This window comes from Felis catus, chromosome B1, assembly GCF_018350175.1.
Source record: "Felis catus isolate Fca126 chromosome B1, F.catus_Fca126_mat1.0, whole genome shotgun sequence".
Classification (NCBI taxonomy): domain Eukaryota; kingdom Metazoa; phylum Chordata; class Mammalia; order Carnivora; family Felidae; genus Felis; species Felis catus.
The window spans coordinates 105,119,350-105,136,986 of NC_058371.1; the positions used below are offsets into that span (position 1 = coordinate 105,119,350).

The 17,637-nt window shown below is 40.6% G+C and overlaps 1 protein-coding gene across 2 annotated transcripts in view; it reads left to right on the forward strand.

Annotated features, from left to right (window-relative positions):
* Positions 1-1,147: 1,147 nt before the first annotated feature.
* Positions 1,148-17,637, forward strand: part of PRSS12 (serine protease 12) — a 77,945-nt gene continuing 61,455 nt past the window's right edge. Inside the window, exons 1-4 of one of the 2 annotated variants that reach the window (XM_023252847.2) lie at positions 1,148-1,290; positions 1,398-1,956; positions 14,861-14,999; positions 17,224-17,402. In XM_023252847.2, the coding sequence (XP_023108615.1) occupies positions 1,446-1,956; positions 14,861-14,999; positions 17,224-17,402 (829 nt within the window). In that variant the 5' untranslated portion in view covers positions 1,148-1,290; positions 1,398-1,445. The remainder of the gene's footprint in view (positions 1,291-1,397; positions 1,957-14,860; positions 15,000-17,223; positions 17,403-17,637) is intronic. The other variant, XM_045055926.1, reaches the window with a different exon arrangement.

The window sequence follows — 17,637 nt, forward strand, 5'->3', positions numbered from 1 at the left end:
TAGGTTTTAACAATAAATGTTTAAGTTACGCTCACATTTTCTTCGAGGTACATTATATTATGGGGCAATATGGTCCTGCAAATGGTTACCAGAAAGTAAAATATTACCATCTCTTTGGCCTTCCTGTTCCTTGTTTAACTTCAGTGGCATGGTCAGGAACAACTGAAAGGAGAAATCCTAAAATATCCAGCTCCAGTAATTAAAAAAAAAAAAAAAAATTCCAAGCCAACCTCTTTGGGGAGGGGGAGAGGGGCTGTTGAAAGGCTCTACTAAGGTCAGGCCAAGCCAATACTGCAGCTTCAAAATTGCCAGCAGTGGGGCCACTTTGGAGAGGCAAATGTGTAGGCTTAAGTCCCTTGGCCTGTAAAGATGAGGCAGGTGTTAGAGGGATGGACTTTTGGATAGGATGGAGACCCGGACGGATGAAGTCTTCTCTGGTTAGAAAGGAAATTTGGTATTAAGAGGGCCTCACTGAATCCCAGTAATAACCAAACAACTGGTGTTGTCCAGGGCACCCGGTGGAAAGTGGGAGGCAGGAAGTAGAAAGGCTCAAGCTCCTTTCCCTGGGTCAGTTCAGGAATTTAATTTCAACAAATGTTTATTGGAGTCTAATAAGTGTTGGGCACAGTGTTAAGCACCGGGATATAAGGCTAAATCAAACGTGGTCTTGTCCTTGAGGAGCTCACACTTCAGTAAAATGTCTTCAACATTCCTCGTGCTTTGTTAACTTTTATACTGGGACTTGTCAGGGGAGAGTTGTAGCTAAATCCATCCACACTTCTCTTCTGAAGATTTCAAAACCAGGAAAACTAGACAAGGGCATGGGGGCATGGGGGTGGAAGAGAGACGGCTACAGGGACTGGTGCCAAGCTTGGGAGCCGCCAGACGCGGGGCTCTGGTCGTGTTGCTTGCCGGCCAGGGGCAGCCAAGACCTTCCCCCGCATTGGCACCCTCCGGCTTGGCTCCGGCACAGCGAGGCTGCGGCGGTGCCAGCAGCTGGTCTGGCCCGGACGGCGACAGCCGGGAGCCCGGTAGGGGCCAAGCGGAGAGGTCCGGCTCCGGGGCGAGACTGCGCGTCCCGCGCCCGCAGCCAGGGGGCAGAGTTCCCGGGCTCTAGCCACCTCTGGCTACCTGGGGCTCAGGCCCCACCACTCCCAGCGGAGTCCGCGCCTTCTCTTTGCGAGTCTTCTGCACTAGCCTGGTCTCAGCGAGCTCAAAATTTCACGGTCCACTGTCGCTTCCGAGGGGCAGGAGCGGAGGCGCGTCGCGGGACCCGTGGCGGGAGGCGAGGTGGGGAGGGAAAGGCGGTCGGCACGCGGGGGGCGGGAGGGGACTCGAGTGGGGGATTCGAGGGACGCTGCAGCCCCGCCTCCACCCCCTCCTCTCCTCCCCTTCAGAACCGGAGGAGCGGGGGAGCATGGACCAAACCCTGCTGCTCTGGCACCATGACGCTCGCCCGCTTCGTGGTGGCTCTGGTTTTAGGGGCGCTCCCCGAAGTGGTCGGCTTTGATCTAGTCCTCAGGTATCCCCTCCACCACCGTTATCGCCATTCGCTCCCTCCGGGTCCCCCGCACCCTTACTACCTTCCTACCCAGCAGCGGCAACAGAGAACGCCTCTGTCGCCCTCTCTTCCGCGCGTCCCGCGCGTCCCGCGCCCCCCGCCCGCGCTCCATGCCCAGCGCCTGCACGCCCTCCATGCCGGGCGCACGCCCGGGCCGCACCCCGGGGACTGCCCGGCCGGCGAGCCCTGGGTCAACGTGACGGACTTCGGCGCCCCGTGTCTGCTCTGGGCAGAGGTGCCACCCTTCCTCGAACGGTCGCCCCCAGCGAGCTGGGCTCAGCTGCGAGGGCAGCGCCACAACTTCTGCCGGAGCCCGGACGGCGCGGGCAGACCCTGGTGCTTCTATGGGAACGCCCACGGCAAGGTGGACTGGGGCTACTGTGACTGCAGACACGGTGAGTGACCCCGGGGCAGCGGCGGCGGCAGCTCGGGACTGGCGGGGAGCCAGCCTGGCGTGCCGAGGGCTTTAGGTGTTCCTTGAAGAGAGCGAGAGAGAGAGTGTGTGAGAGTTCGCGTTTGTATTGCCCGGCGGGATGGCTGGCTGCCGCGGAGGCACCGGCAAAGAGCACTGGTACCGTGACTTTAAATTAGCGAGGCGAGCTTTGTGTGTGAAGGTTGTCGTGAGGGTAGTTTTCGTGAGAGGTGCTGCACTCTGGGTTCCTGGATCCCGTCTCTGGCCACTGTGTGTGTTTGTGTGTGCGTGTTCGTCAGGTGGATGTGTGTTCTCTAGGGTAGTTTGCCGTGAGGGTGTTACCATATTTACAAGAAAGAGGCAAAGTAAGGGCGGAGATAAAGTTTCTAATTATTCGTTTTGGAAAGGGAAATATTAAATCTAATATACAACCAATAACTTTCCCCCCACCCCATAGACTCCGATTTGGAAGTATGTGATACATCTTTTTGCCTTTATTCTCACCACTGGCCTCTGTTTGAAAAAGTATGGCAAAGTCTCCTGGCCTGAATACAACTTGCCAAAGTGATGTTCAGTTCTGGGGCACAATATGGTAAATATGATTAGTGAGAGAAGAGAAAAGAAAAAGAGATAGGAATAGTAACTATCTAAGGAAAGAAGCAACGTGATATAGTCAAATTAAGTTTTCAAGAACGCCATTTTTTTAGCTCCATATGTTATTTGTGGGCATTTGGGATTAGTTGGTGACATCAAGAGATAAAGTTGGTAAGATGTTTTGGTTTTATGGCATAATGATAACATATTAATAGGTTTAATGTAAGTGAATGATCTGCCTTTGAACAGTGCTTCATTTTGAATTGTTGAGGCTTTGTTTAATATTAGCTCGCCCCCCCCCCTTCATTAATAGCTGGAAAGAAAAACTTCATGTCCTTCAAAGTTTGAATTTCCCTTCAAACATCTTTTTGGCAGCTCTCCATCTCAGCTATGGGGCAGGGATTTCATGAATTGGGATTCTGAAATATGTTGTACTTTGTACCTTTTGGAGGTGATTTGGAGGTTAGCTTTCATAGTGCCATTCTTTTCCTGCAGACATTTTTATTTATCTGAATTGCATTAGCTTTGAGTTAAAGGAAAGTGATAGGAAGGTTAAGATCAATTATCCTTCATCCTAGAGAATGAAGTCATTGCTATACTCGTGTTTCATGGACAGAATGCCAATGTGGCTATAAAAAAAAATGAGGTGATATCAGGCAAAGAGCCCCAGCATTGTCTCATTATTTACTGTAAGATTATTTGTAGTAAAATATCGTGTTTAGCAAACATTGGAAATTTTTTTGCTTTCCTGCTATTGTACTATATTTCATATCTTTAAATGTATATTTAGGAAATATGTATGTATACGTATATACTGAAATCTCTCTCTCTCTCTCTCTCTCTCTCTCTCTCTCTCTCTCTATATATATATATATATATATATACTGAAAGAAAAGTGGAATTTAAAGTGAAAACACTATAGTGGTAAATTGCTCTCTGACACGTAACTCCTTTAACTTTATATTCCAAATGAGGACAGTAGGTTGTTCTTTGTTTCCCATCTTGTGTTGAATAGAAATTTAAATCTAACAGCAGCACAGACTCTGCGATGTTTTTATGTTCATAGCTAATTCTCACCAGACAGAATCCCAAACACTGCATACTTGTATGTGTAGTACTTCCTGGGGCAAAGCAACTGAACACAAGAGAAACAAAAGAAACCACCCAAGATGGGAGATAAATGCCCCATGCAAAAAAGTACAGGAAAACAGTTGGCTGTCTATGTAATAATTAATTACTTTCACAGACCCAGTCTTGATAACTGAAGCTTCCCATCCTGTCCTTTACCCCTTACGTTCTGATTAGGCATGATCCATACCTTCAAAATGACTGGCATTTTCTGAACCTTATGGCTTTCTGGTCTTGGTCCTATATTTCCCTTCAGAGGGTGAACAAAGCTGTCATGAAGTAGTGAAAAGAATATGGATTTGTGCTTTAAAAAACACTTGTGTCTATTTTGGCTCTGGCAGTAGTTGTGTAGTGTTGGGTAAGACTCTTAATTCCCAGAGTTTTGGTTTCCTTATCTGCAGAAAAGCAGTTTTTGAATAGATTAATTCAAAGAACTTTTCCAGTTCTGAGCCTGTACCAAAATGACCTGGCCTGGTAACAGCTAGAATTTACTGAGCATTCACTCCGTGCTGGATGCTGGGCTAAGCATTTTATATATTAGTTTTCTCATTCAATTCTCATAACAACATTAGAAGGTAGTGTCCATTTTCATGTCACAGCTCATTTTGCTCTGGTTCTTTAATTATATAAACATGTAGAAATGTATGTGCTGTCTGATGACCCCATTTTTGTAGCTCAAGGACTAGTCTAAAAGGAAAGAAAAAGTGAATTATTTTTGGTTCAATGCACATGATTTCCTGTATCTTATGATTTTAAGATGTCCAGAGTTTTTTTCTTTTTCTTAAAAAAAAAAAAAAAAAAAACTAGAACAAAAGGAAAGAAAATTTATAGTAGTGAGATCCCTCCTTTAAAAAATAAACTGGAGGCCAGAGTCACGTATCCAGTTGCATTGAGAGAAATGAGGAAGTTGGTGCCTTCAAGGTAGAAAGTTGGTCTAAGCCTAGTTGAAGGGGCGCTGGGGGGGATCGCAGGTGAGCTAGGGCAGGGTGTGGAAATACCAGTGGCTCAAATGTCTGGAGTGAGAAAGATGATGCCTGGGCCCTAATTGTATGAATTAGTAGTAAAGAATCGTTTGGTGAATTGGAATACCCTGAATCAGCCCAGGGAGTTTGTTCTCCTAATGAGTACCTAAGGGACTTGTTAAAATGCAGATACCTAGGCTCTAGCCTTCAGAAACCCTGATTGAGCAATCCTTACATCTGTCTCAGGAATGTGCTTTTTCTACTGAATGGTCAGGTCAAGGTGATTTGGATGCTGAAGACCCTTTGTCACACTTGGGAAAACCAGATGAGGACATCAGAACCCATCTAGAATGGAGTGGTGGGTGATTAGGTAGACTGAGTCCATCATTCTGTGACTTAATTCTGCCAGGCATGGGATCAAGCAGAAGCCATACCTATCTATGGTAATTTTGTGTCATTCTAGGAAATAGCACCATGCTTTTTCATTTGACTAGTGTGGGGGTAATAACAACCTAGTTCACCAGAATATGAGTATTAACTGCATGTGAACTAGGTAGGTTGCTTTTATGTTTCTTTTTCAGTTTATTTTATTTATTTATTTAAAAGTTTTAAAAAATGTTTATCTTTGAGAGAGAGGAAGAGATAAAGTGCGAGTGGGGAAGGGGCAGAGAGAGAGGGAGACACAGAATCTGAAGTAAGCTCCAGGCTCTGAGCTGTTCGAACCCATGAACCCCGAGATCATGACCTGAGTGGAAGTCGGACACTTAACTGACTGAGCCGCCCAGGCGCCCCTATTTTTATGTTTCAAGAGAAAGAATTAACAGGCAACTGATTCCCCCCAGTACCCTGCAGTAATTTAGAGCTTCCTGACTAGGAAGGCAAAATCACTTTCTAGTCATTGGTTGGCATGGCAGATGGGGAAACTTGATGCTGTGCTAATACTCTCTGTTACAAGCAGCTGAGTGGAACTCACCCATAGGTGACCGATGGCCGTTGGGTAAAACAGGTACTGTATATAATGATAATGCTCTAATAATTGAGATTTCACCAGAAAGAATGATGCGTAGATCTGACTTTTTGTCATGTCATCATGCTAAGCTGTTCATATGCACGTACCCACTCCAGTCTCCTGATTGAAACGGAGGCAGCAGACTTGCGGGACAATTGTTTACAGGCTGTACTCTTTGAAGTCCATCTGGTGTTTGAAATGATTGTTAATTAAAAAGTTGGCTGAAAGCTGTCCCTTGCATTAAAAAAAAAAATGCTGCATCTTGATTCTATGTAACAGGTTCTGAAAAACATTAGCAATACCAAATTTGATACATTTCCTGGCTGGATTTTAAATTTTGAGCTCAGTCTGTTCTTCAGGATAAGGCAGATATAAAATGCTTTGATTTGGGGCATTATCTGACTATTAGAGTGAAGATTTTTTTTTTTTAAGAAGAAAATAAGACATCCATTGCTATTGCCTTTTATGAATGATTATCTCGAAGTGTGTATACACATGTGGTCACTGTCTTTGAGTGTGCGTGTGTGTGTGTTAAGGTAATATTTGTAAAAGTGATTTGGTTCAAAATTGTGGAGGCAGACCTAAATATCCAGCAATAAGATACTACACACTGAGGTCCCTTCATTTAATAGATACTAGGTAGTTTCTAAAGTGCTAATTGTAAAGATTACATATAAAAACTGGAAAAATGCTGATGATAATGTTAATGGGAAAAGATGGATACCAAATTTATATACATTATGACTATGAAAATAAATATGCCTTTAGAAGAGAAAACAAATTATAATTACAAACTTGGGTATGAATGTGGCTTCGATCAGTAAGAGTGGTTTTGATGGCAAAGAATAGAAAGCCCAATTCAAAATGACTGAAGCAATAAGGAGATTAATTGTTCATATTACAAAAAGTTGGGCTCCAACATGGTACAACTCTGTTTCTGTTGTTCTCTTGCCTCCTCTGTTCTCTAAATGTGGCTTTTATTGTTAAGCTAGTGGTTATTCCAGGCTTCATGTTGAGATAGGATAGCCTGCAGTAGAAAGAGAGGGCCCCTCCTCATGTAGGTCCCATTGAAAGAGCAAGGAAACCTTCCTAGAATTCCCCCACAGACTTCCTCCTGCGTTTTATTGGCTAAGACTGGATCACATGTTCCTCTGGCACTCTCTAGAAGGGGAAATTCAGTTAACACAATTGCATAGTTTAATCAAGATTTACCTCTGAACACCTGGGGACTCTCCTACCAAGACAAAGTGAGATGTTTGTTGAGGAGAACCAACAGGGGCTGCTAAGAAGTATGGTTGGAGTTTGTCCCTCCATTTGGGAACCTTAACACTGTTAAAAAAAAAATATAGTAGTAAGTAGGAGTGCCTGGGTGGCTTATTAGGTAAAGCATCTGACTCTTGATTTCTGCTTGGGTTATGATCTCACCGTTCATGAGTTCAAGCCCCACATTGGGCTCTGCGCTAACAGTACAGAGCCTGTTTTGGATTCTCTGTCTCCATTTCTCTTTGCCCCTCCCTCACTTGTGCTTGTGCACTCTCTTTCAAAAATAAACGTTAAAAAAGTAGTAGTAAGTAATTTTAAAAATTGTGCTGTGAAATATTACATTCATTTTTCAGCTGTATCTAGATGAATCACATTTAGACCCTGATTTGATTGAAAAAGCATATTTTTTTATTTTAAGATGCAGTTTGCAGGTCTAGTAAATTTATGTCTGAAATGAATAATCCCATAATTGTTAAGAATATGGAAGTTAACTCAGTTGCTTGGTAAACACTTTTAATTCTAATTTTTAAGCCTCCCCCATCCCTGAGTTAACTTGTAAAGAAAGCTGTTCTCTGAAGTCTCTTCCTTTGGTCTGCATTGTAAACAGGCATTCAGTGCATCTATATTAGCAATTGATTTAGACTGCCTTGTATGTGATTGACGCCCTGTTGTCTAGAAAATCAGGAAATGTTTATTTTTTGCCTCTTATTATCTTACTTTTCTAGAACCATCCCCCCTCACCCCTCCTCCCTTTTCTTCCTGCAAGTCAGCACAACAATATTAATAAAAAATTTATTATATGCAGAGCACTAAAGTAGTGAGATACCCCCTCCCCCCCCCTCCCCACGCCCCACTACAAGATACAACCTCAGTACTTTTTATTAGGCTTACCAGAAGGACACAAAGAATGGAAAATGCCAATCCTTCTAACAAGGCAAAAGCAGATTTCATTAACTGTTTTGTGAGTTCACAGTAGGAGCAGCAATTACAATGATGAATAAGAAATCACCTGTATCCTCTGGTTGAGGACACCTACTCTCCGGTTGAGATGTCAGAAGAATACTAAGCATTTTCTTTTTTTCTTTTTTTTTTTTACTAAGCATTTTCTTTACCTTTCCTGTGATACCTATTCTGGGAGACAGATAAGAGGATTACTACCAGGAGTAGTTTAATTTCATCACTCAGAACTGAACAATAAAATGCTAATACCCACACCATTGCTTATATATGAATAGTTCAGAGACACACAGCTGGTGTAATTTCCCTCTAGGGTTATCTATATATTGTTAGTATGTCATAATTAAACCATGGATAGAGTCTTCTTTTGCATAATACTGTGTAATATTTTAAATGAAGGAATAATTGAATTTCTAATAATCTCAATGTAAGTGGGTAGAATTGCTTATTGAAAGGATACTCTCATTGTTTTGATACTCTCTTGTTTTGAATTAGACCAGATTTTTTTTTCTCAGCACTGAAGGTATCTACATGAATAATAAATGAACAACTAATATGAATTATAGATGTGATCTAATGGAGGTAGATATAGTTCAGTTGGATCTCAGTCCAGGGGAATGTTTCATATGTTAAAAGATGGATTTGATTTCATTTTGACATGGCATGATTTGAATAAAATCTATTTCACAATGCTAAAGCCAGTTATGGGTGAATACAATTATAAGCAAAAATAGTATACCTTAGTACTATCAAATAGGGTATAGGATGAAAATAACATCAAAATTAAACTTGCCTCCTGTACTGTACTTGAAAAATGCAACTAACGACCTCCCAATTCAGTTGTTTCTAGGCAATGTGAATTTTTTTGTATATTTTATAATTAAGATAGGAAATGATCATTTAGTGTATTTCCCAAGGGTTGCATTTGGTATAAGACATAGGATTATGTTTAATTCATTTGTGAAATACATGTACTAAACCGTCCAACATGTAATGGGGCTTTTTTCTTCTGAATGGTTCATAAACTGAACTTTCTCTATGACTTCAGCTTTAAGTATACTCTGTGTCAAAGATCTGAGCAATAACTTGATGTCATCAGCATGCATTCTTTCTGATTCCACCAGAACAATAGCAATGACTAAAATGAATTATTTTGTGCTTCTGTGAAGTTCAGTAATAGATGAGAAAGGATTTGTATGATAATGGTAATTTTATTTTGTTCATTTTTTGAGTTGTGATTTTAAGAGATGTAAAAATATTTATTAATTCTATTCAGAAAACACTACTTCCTTTTTTTTTGCTGTTTTTTCTTTCTCTTCAAACAAGCGAATGCCATTCTCTAAGTACATGTTAGTTAACTAAATAAGCATATCTTGTCATTTGGTTTATTTTGGAATGAGCTGGACTTACAGAACAAAGATCACTGACCCACTTGGTTCCTTTCCTAATATTTCTTTTAGGTGTCCTTGAAGCATGGAGTATGAAAAGGGTGGTTTTGCTAGCTGTCCAAGGAGGGCTAATACCTTAAGGGCTCTATTAGTTTGCTAGAGCTGCTATGATGAGTACCACAACTGAGTGGGTTAAACAATAGAAGTGTATTGTTTCACAGTTCTGGAGGCTTAAAGTCTGAGGTCAAGGTATCAGCAGGGCCACCTTTCCTCTGAAGACATCAGGGAAGGATCTTTTCCAGGGCTCTCTTAGCTTCTGAGAGTTCCATGGCTTGTCATACTGTAAACCCCATCTTCAGCTGTTACTCTCCTGCTGTGTGGGTCTCTGTGTCCAAATTCCTCCTTTTTATAAGAACACAGTCATACTAGATTAGAGACCACCCTTATGCCCTCATGTTAACTTCGTTATCAACAAAGACCTTATTTACAAATAAGGTCACATCTGTAGGTAGTGGAAGTTTTTTGGGGGGAATAGAATTCAACCCATCATAATAGCCTTAAAAAGTGACAAACCAATGAAACGAATGAAGGGAATTTTAATCTAGTCAGCTGTTCTCTGGAAGATTTTCTGGTGTCCATTGAGACTGATAAAATGGTTAAAGAGAATCCTTCTTTAATGTCTTTCCATTTGGGGAATTCTTGTGTTTAAAAAAAAATTTTTTTTAATTTTATTTTAAGTAAACTGTATTCCACAAGTAAGGCTCAAACTCATGACCCTCTGAGATTCAGAGTCTCATGCTGTGCTGACTGAGCCAACCAGGCACCTGAGGAATTCCTGGTTTTTAGCAAATTTTCCCATAAAGCAAATTTGAGCAACATGCATCTTTTATGCTCCCTTTCTTTTACAAAACTAGAGGTATAGCTACATAGAAGAAAAATAAGAGTAAACTGAAATGACAATAGTTTCAACAGTTTTAGCAGGGAATTAAGATAGTGGAATTCTGAGCATTGTTGTACATTGGCACATTTCGCCTTTAGGTGATTGTAATACCAACAGACACTTAACTTTTTTTGAGGAGTGGGCAATCCATTTCATGAACTCCAGGGACACCTCTCCATGACATGATATCACACACAGCTTTACAGTTCCAGACTTCCTTCTAGTACTGGTTCAGTTTATAATTTCGTAGTGCCTGTTATAGTTGACCTAAAACCTCTGTTAAGACTTCAAAATTTAAATTATTATTAACACATTTTAAAAGTAGGAATATTTAGAATAGAATAGTTTCCATCAAATTGTCACTTGAGGGGCTTTAAGACTGGGCAGCCCATGTTGTACAGAGACATTAGCTGAGACTGTGAGGAACATGGCAAAGTAGTTGGCTGGAGGAAGGGGAGTGTGAGGGAAGGAGGAGGGATCAATTTTAGGTAATAAAAGAACTTTATTATTAGGACAGCAGTATAAATGAGTTTACCAGGCTTTGACCTTTGTGGAGTGCTTCATTGTTCCATCCTATCTTTTTTGTTGTTGTTGAGCTAAGGATATTTCCTTTTCTTCATTTTGTAATTATTCACCTATAAATTTGTGCAGATGTATAGTCCTGCAAATTTGCACAACCCATTAAGTGGGTCCTCCACTGGAGGGTCAGCCTCAGATGTAGATCCCTGGAAAGTCACTTCTATCCTGTTGGCAGTGTATAAAACTTACTCAGGCTGTCTTACACTTCTGCCTGGCTAATTTATTCCCATAAAATGTTTGGTAGATTAGTTGCAGTATTTCAATTAGAATAGAATATTTCAAATAGAATGGTGAAAGCCAACATGACATAATGCATAAAGTGCATTATGCAAAGAACATAAATGCACAGACATGAAAAAGACATAAAATGCAAAAACAAGGCAGGGTCTTTGCTCAGGTTCAGAGATGGTAGAAATGACAGGAATCTAGGAGATAGTTGGAAACAGAGGAACAGTAGGAAGGATGAGAACTGAGGAAATGGTCCTGTCAGTAGATTTGGTCCAAATCTTTATTATCCATAAATTGAGGGAAATGCGTTACATGCATTTTTAAAGATTTTGACCACCTTAACCATTCTAAGAAAATAAATAAAGCAAGAACAGAGTAAAACCAAAACCAAATAAAAACTACTTATCTTAAATGTATGTCAATCCTTTACTATTTTGGAGCATGTATTATGCTGATAGTTTTTAAAGTGCTCTTTCAGGGGCGCCTGGGTGGCGCAGTCGGTTAAGCGTCCGACTTCAGCCAGGTCACGATCTCGCGGTCCGTGAGTTCGAGCCCCGCGTCGGGCTCTGGGCTGATGGCTCAGAGCCTGGAGCCTGTTTCCGATTCTGTGTCTCCCTCTCTCTCTGCCCCTCCCCCGTTCATGCTCTGTCTCTCTCTGTCCCAAAAATAAATAAAAAACGTTGAAAAAAAATTAAAAAAAAAAAGTGCTCTTTCAAATAATTATTTGAAGAATTATGAACTGCATGGAATTATGTACCATTAATAACTACTCACTCTGATTCCAAAGTAGATAATTTCTCAGAATATTTTAGAAATTGTTATGGCCTTAAGAAAAGGATAAACTGGGGCGCCTGGGTGGCGCAGTCGGTTAAGCGTCCGACTTCAGACAGGTCACGATCTCGCGGTCCGTGAGTTTGAGCCCCGCGTCGGGCTCTGGGCTGATGGCTCAGAGCCTGGAGCCTGTTTCCGATTCTGTGTCTCCCTCTCTCTCTGCCCCTCCCCCGTTCATGCTCTGTCTCTCTCTGTCCCAAAAATAAATAAAAAACGTTGAAAAAAAATTTAAAAAAAAAAGTGCTCTTTCAAATAATTATTTGAAGAATTATGAACTGCATGGAATTATGTACCATTAATAACTACTCTGATTCCAAAGTAGATAATTTCTCAGAATATTTTAGAAATTGTTATGGCCTTAAGAAAAGGATAAACTGGGGCGCCTGGGTGGCGCAGTCGGTTAAGCGTCCGACTTCAGACAGGTCACGATCTCGCGGTCCGTGAGTTCGAGCCCCGCGTCAGGCTCTGGGCTGATGGCTCGGAGCCTGGAGCCTGTTTCAGATTCTGTGTCTCCCTCTCTCTCTGCCCCTCCCCCGTTCATGCTCTGTCTCTCTCCCAAAAATAAATAAAAAACGTTGAAAAAAAATTAAAAAAAAAAAGAAAAGAAAAGGATAAACTACTTTGAGGGCTGGGGGATGGAAGCACTACTGGAAAGGTGTGTGCCTTGCAAATGTTGGTGTTGGGAATGGATTCCGATGGAGAAGTCATTAGCCATTGACATGTAAATTGACTTTCCAGAATTGCAAATATTTGTATTCACTTGTTAAAGAGAAACTGGATGAACACTCCACATTTCTTGCCATGAAGCAGATACAGCTAAATGAATCCAGGCTTTCACAGCATGTTTGGAGAATCTGAGGAATGATGGAGGAACTGATAGTTGACCTGGAAGCTGTTTCCAGCTCTGTCACTGCATTCTAATGATGTGAGGGTGATAATTATACTTTATGCAGAGTTTTCTATGCCTTATCTCCAAATGCCTTAATCTTTAGATGTTATGTATGCATCATTTCTTATTGGTAGCTTTTTGGTGATTTAGGCAGTATATTACATTTTTTATGATTTTTTTAACACGCACAAGTAGTATTCCAGTTTGTTTTCATTGCTAGAACTTTCTTCCAACCCTTTGACTCGAGTAATCTAGTGGAGGAGGATTAATAGATAATAGATCAATTTAAATATCATTTCAAATAATGCTTGTTTGAGGTGAGCAAGTGAATTCTTTGAGTTGAAATAAAATGCTGGCATTTGCAATATGCATAATATTATGTAGGTCTCTGTGGAAGAGATTTTGTGATTAAAAAATCATTAAAGCTCAGTTAAACTCTTCAGACATATTTCTTTAAAAATGTTGTGCAGTTCATACTCTTCATTGAGCCAAACAGGGCTTCCTCCTGCTTAGTGAACTAAAGAGGTTTGGAATGTGTGAGTGATTAAGATTTATCTGTCATGTGAATGATCCATGCCCATGCTCTCTCCTGAATAATCAGGATTTGGCAGTGTAATGTGTTCCTTCCATTTAATATTGTCTTAATATTGTTTGAATTAAATGACACTTTGTATTTATCATGAGAAATACAATATGTGTTTCTTAAATAGTTTCATTTTTAAATGATGATGACTTGGAAAATAATAGTGGGAGATGCCTGGGCCCCTGCAAATGAAGTGAATGGATAATTTGTGAATCTAATATTTTGGAAAAATTATTTTAAAGTCAGACTTTGAAACAACTTTGAAATATGCAAAATATGACAGTTTATTTATTCTGAGGACACAGAGACAGTGCAAGCGGGGGAGGGGCAGAGAGGAGAGACAGAGAATTCCAAGCAGGTTCCCAGCTGTCAGCCCAGACACCTATGCAGGGCTCGAACTCATGAGACCGAGACCGTGAGATCATGACCTGAGCTGAAACCAAGAGTCAGACGCTCAACCAACTGAGCCCCCGCCGGCACCCTGATCTATCCTCACTTTTATGGGATGTTATTTTTCCTGGGGTGCTTGCATTTGTTTTTTTTTTAATTTTTACTTAATGTTTATTTGTGAGAGAGAGAGAGAGAAAAAAAGACAAAGCACAAGCAGGGGACGGGCAGAGAGAGGAAGACACAGAATCTCAAACAGGCTTCAGGCCCTGAGCTGTCAGCACGGAGCCCCATGCAGGGCTCGAACTCATGAACTGTGAGATCATGACCTGAGCAAAGTTGGTTGCTTAACCAGCTGAGCCACCCTGGTGCCCCATGAGGGTGCTCGAATTTTAATTTTGACTCTTTTCAAGACTGGAAAGAATGACTCAAGTCGTGATCTCTGCAGCAGCTGAGTGAAGATGGTGTGTAAGGGAAGGCAGATTTCCAGGGACACTCATTATACCAAACAATTCTACCTAGTGGCAGTTTTCCTAAGATTGACATTAGGCAATGTTTTTAACACCACCACCTTTTTGAAATTATAGACATAATCTTTAGAATTTTCATGACTACTGCTTGAAGTTAAAAGGGGAAACAGCATTTTGCTCTTTAGTGATGAACAAATCCCATAGAAGGAATATATAACGCAGTCAGTTACAACTAATTTGTAAATAGAGCACTGAATTTTGTTTCTCTGCTTCTTATCTATGACCTCATGTGAAGTGGAAGATGATACACAAATGATAAGCATTTTGTATGGGATATAATCCAATATTTGGGATGTAACATCAGACATTAGTCATACTCTTCCACATTGTCCCCTTTTAAAATGTAATTGGGCTTTCTGTTTGCTTAGCTAAAGAAGAAAACAGAAGTAGTATTGACACCATGAAGTCAATTATCAAAAAAAATAAACTAAATAAAAAAGAATCTGCTAAACCCTCATTTAAAGAAAGAAGCGCATGCCATTAACATGGACACTGAATTGTTCTGACTGGATCTCTCACAGCTTATGTGGGAAAATCATGTTAACTAAGGAATGGTGAAGTAATAATGTTCAAATGCTGATTTGCTATTAAGGGATTTTGGGATTCTTTTCCGCTTCAGGGTCAGTACGACTTCGAGGTGGCAAAAATGAGTTTGAAGGCACAGTGGAAATCTATGCGAATGGAGTTTGGGGCACAGTGTGTAGCAGCCACTGGGATGATTCCGATGCATCAGTCATTTGTCACCAGCTGCAGCAGGGGTGAGTTCGCCCATCCTTGACCCGATCAGGCTGCTAATATTTGCAAATAATGGTGGGCACCCGTCACTGCTGTGGAAAGATGACATCTTCCTTCCTTCTCATGTCCCTTATTCTCCCTTTTCACAAGAGTTATAAAGAAAGGGCCGCATGCAGAAGGAATGCTAACCAGAAAATATGCAAATGCTAAGTGGTCAAAAGTCAAAAGCATCTTTTGCTCTTTGTCTTTAACATTAATTGTTTAGTCCTAGGAAATAAAGAATTTGATTCTGAGAACTGTAATTTCTCAGTAGCTCATGCAGCCCTAGACTGCTGTCATTTGCATTTAACTGTCTACTTTTAGCCATCCACAGCTTACATCTTTTTGTGCGTGAAGAAGGCGGTGTTTACCTGTGCTTCCATCCCGAAATGGGTAAGGGGTGATGTCCAGGCCTGGGAGTTCTGTGCTGAGGAGGTCCTGCTAGAAAATGGCTGCTTTCATCAGCCCCAGCAGTGCCCTGCAGTGACCGTGGGCTTCTTGGCTGCTCCAAGCGCTCTCTGTGAAACAGTCTGTCCGCTCCAACTTCCAACAGCCCTGGCACCTTTATGCCAATTGCCAGGGGATTTCACCAGGAGCAGAAGGCTCCATTTCAGAACACAAGGTTTTGCTTTTGTGGTTGCTCTTATTGTTCTGTTTTTGTGTCTCATTTATTTTTTTTCTAAGTACACATGCCAGATGTTTTTCTTGGCCTTTATCTCTAGAGATCTTTAGAAAGTGTGGAAAATATCTTGTTTTGAAATAGACAGGTCCAAAAGACTGAAAGAAAATTTTGCAGTTTACAAATATTTTGGACTAATAATCAGTGAGTGGTAATATCTAATATGATGATAGAAATGAAAAGGTTAATCAACTGCAGTCAGATCAGTAAGACATTTAATCTGCCCACCTCCTCCTGTCTTCCCACTAGGAAGCTTTGCAAACAGAACTTCAGGTAAGGGGATCTGATTACTCTGATTACTTATATTATCTCTTAGTTGTCTTTTTATTTGATTATTATTATTAATAATCTCTACACCCAAAATAAGGCTTGAATTCATGACCCGGAGATCAAGAGTTGCATGTTCTTCTAACTGAGCCAGCCAGGTGCCCCTCAGTAGTCCATTTTGTAAAAAAGAATTGTACAATTAGATCAGAGCAGCTCAGAATTATTGCTATTAAGACATGTTCATATTTTTCTTAAATGTTTATTTGAGAGAGAGAGAGAGAGAGCACAAGTGCCCATGAGCAGGAGAGGGGCAGACAGAAAGGGAGAGAGAGCATCCTAAGCAGGCTCCATGCTGTCAGCACAGAGTCCAAAGTGGGGGCTTGATCCCACGAACTGTGAGATCATTACCTGTGCTGAAACCAAGTCAGTCACTTAACTAACTGAGCCACCCAGGTGCCCTAAGACATATTCATATTTTTGATATATCCCAAATGTTTACTGTTTGGGTTGATGGAAGCTGTTGTATGGAGACAGTTCTAGAGATTACCCTGTTAATCAGATAAGCATTTAATCTTTTTAAAATTTAATATCAATTTCTAAATATTAGAAGTTACTTATAAAAGATGTAGATTAGGTAAGTTAAAGCAGAGCCCATCTGCATGTTATTATTTTATTCATTGGTTTCAAAGTCTTGCTAGCAAATACTATATATAAGGCTTTAAAAATTATGAATGATCACCTCTCTTGATATTATCTTGCTTACATGTAGTAATAATAATCATTTTGAAAATGCTGGCCTAAAATATTAGAGTAGGAAAGAATCTTTAAGCATCCAGACCCCTCCTTTTATACATCAGAAAGCAGAGCTTACAGAAACATGCAGCTTAGAGTAATTTGTAGCTGAGTCCAGACTAGAATCCAAGTCTCACGGAGCCACACGACACACTTCTACAAAATCACCAGGCTTTTCCTTAATATCTGTAGTATTTACCCATTTTCCCCTAAAATTAGCTATAGGTAGTAAAGGCACATGCATACCATTAGTCCTGTAAGATTGATTAAAAAGACTTATAAGTAATCAACCCAAATTTTGATCTCCTGAGTTTTGACTTGCTTGAAACTTATGTAGTTTTTTTTCTTTGTTTTTCTTTTCCTTCCACATCCATCTTTATTGATTTCTTCGATTTTTAAAAATCTAAATACTTTGACAAAAAAAAATCACCTGTATTTGATAAACCTAACCTCAATCATTGTATTTCCAGAGGAAAAGGAGTAGCAAAACAAACCCCGTTTTCTGGACTGGGCCTTATTCCCATTTATTGGAGCAATGTCCGTTGCCGAGGAGATGAAGAAAATATACTGCTTTGTGAAAAAGACATCTGGCAGGGTGGGGTGTGTCCTCAGAAGATGGCAGCTGCTGTCACATGTAGCTTTTCCCATGGTAAAAAAAAAAAAAGCCTCTTTTTTTTACTTTCATTATGTTTTCAACAAAATTCCCGATGATAAAATTGTCTTCGTTAAACCATTTCCTAAAAGAGTTTAAATACAGACATAAGCCTGAATCATCATATTTTACAGTCAAATAGTCTTCAGTTAGGAGTGCGTCTAACATTCTGAATTCCATTTGACTTTCAAATGGTATCTCACTTTTAGTGTGTTTTCTCTTTTCTCTAATT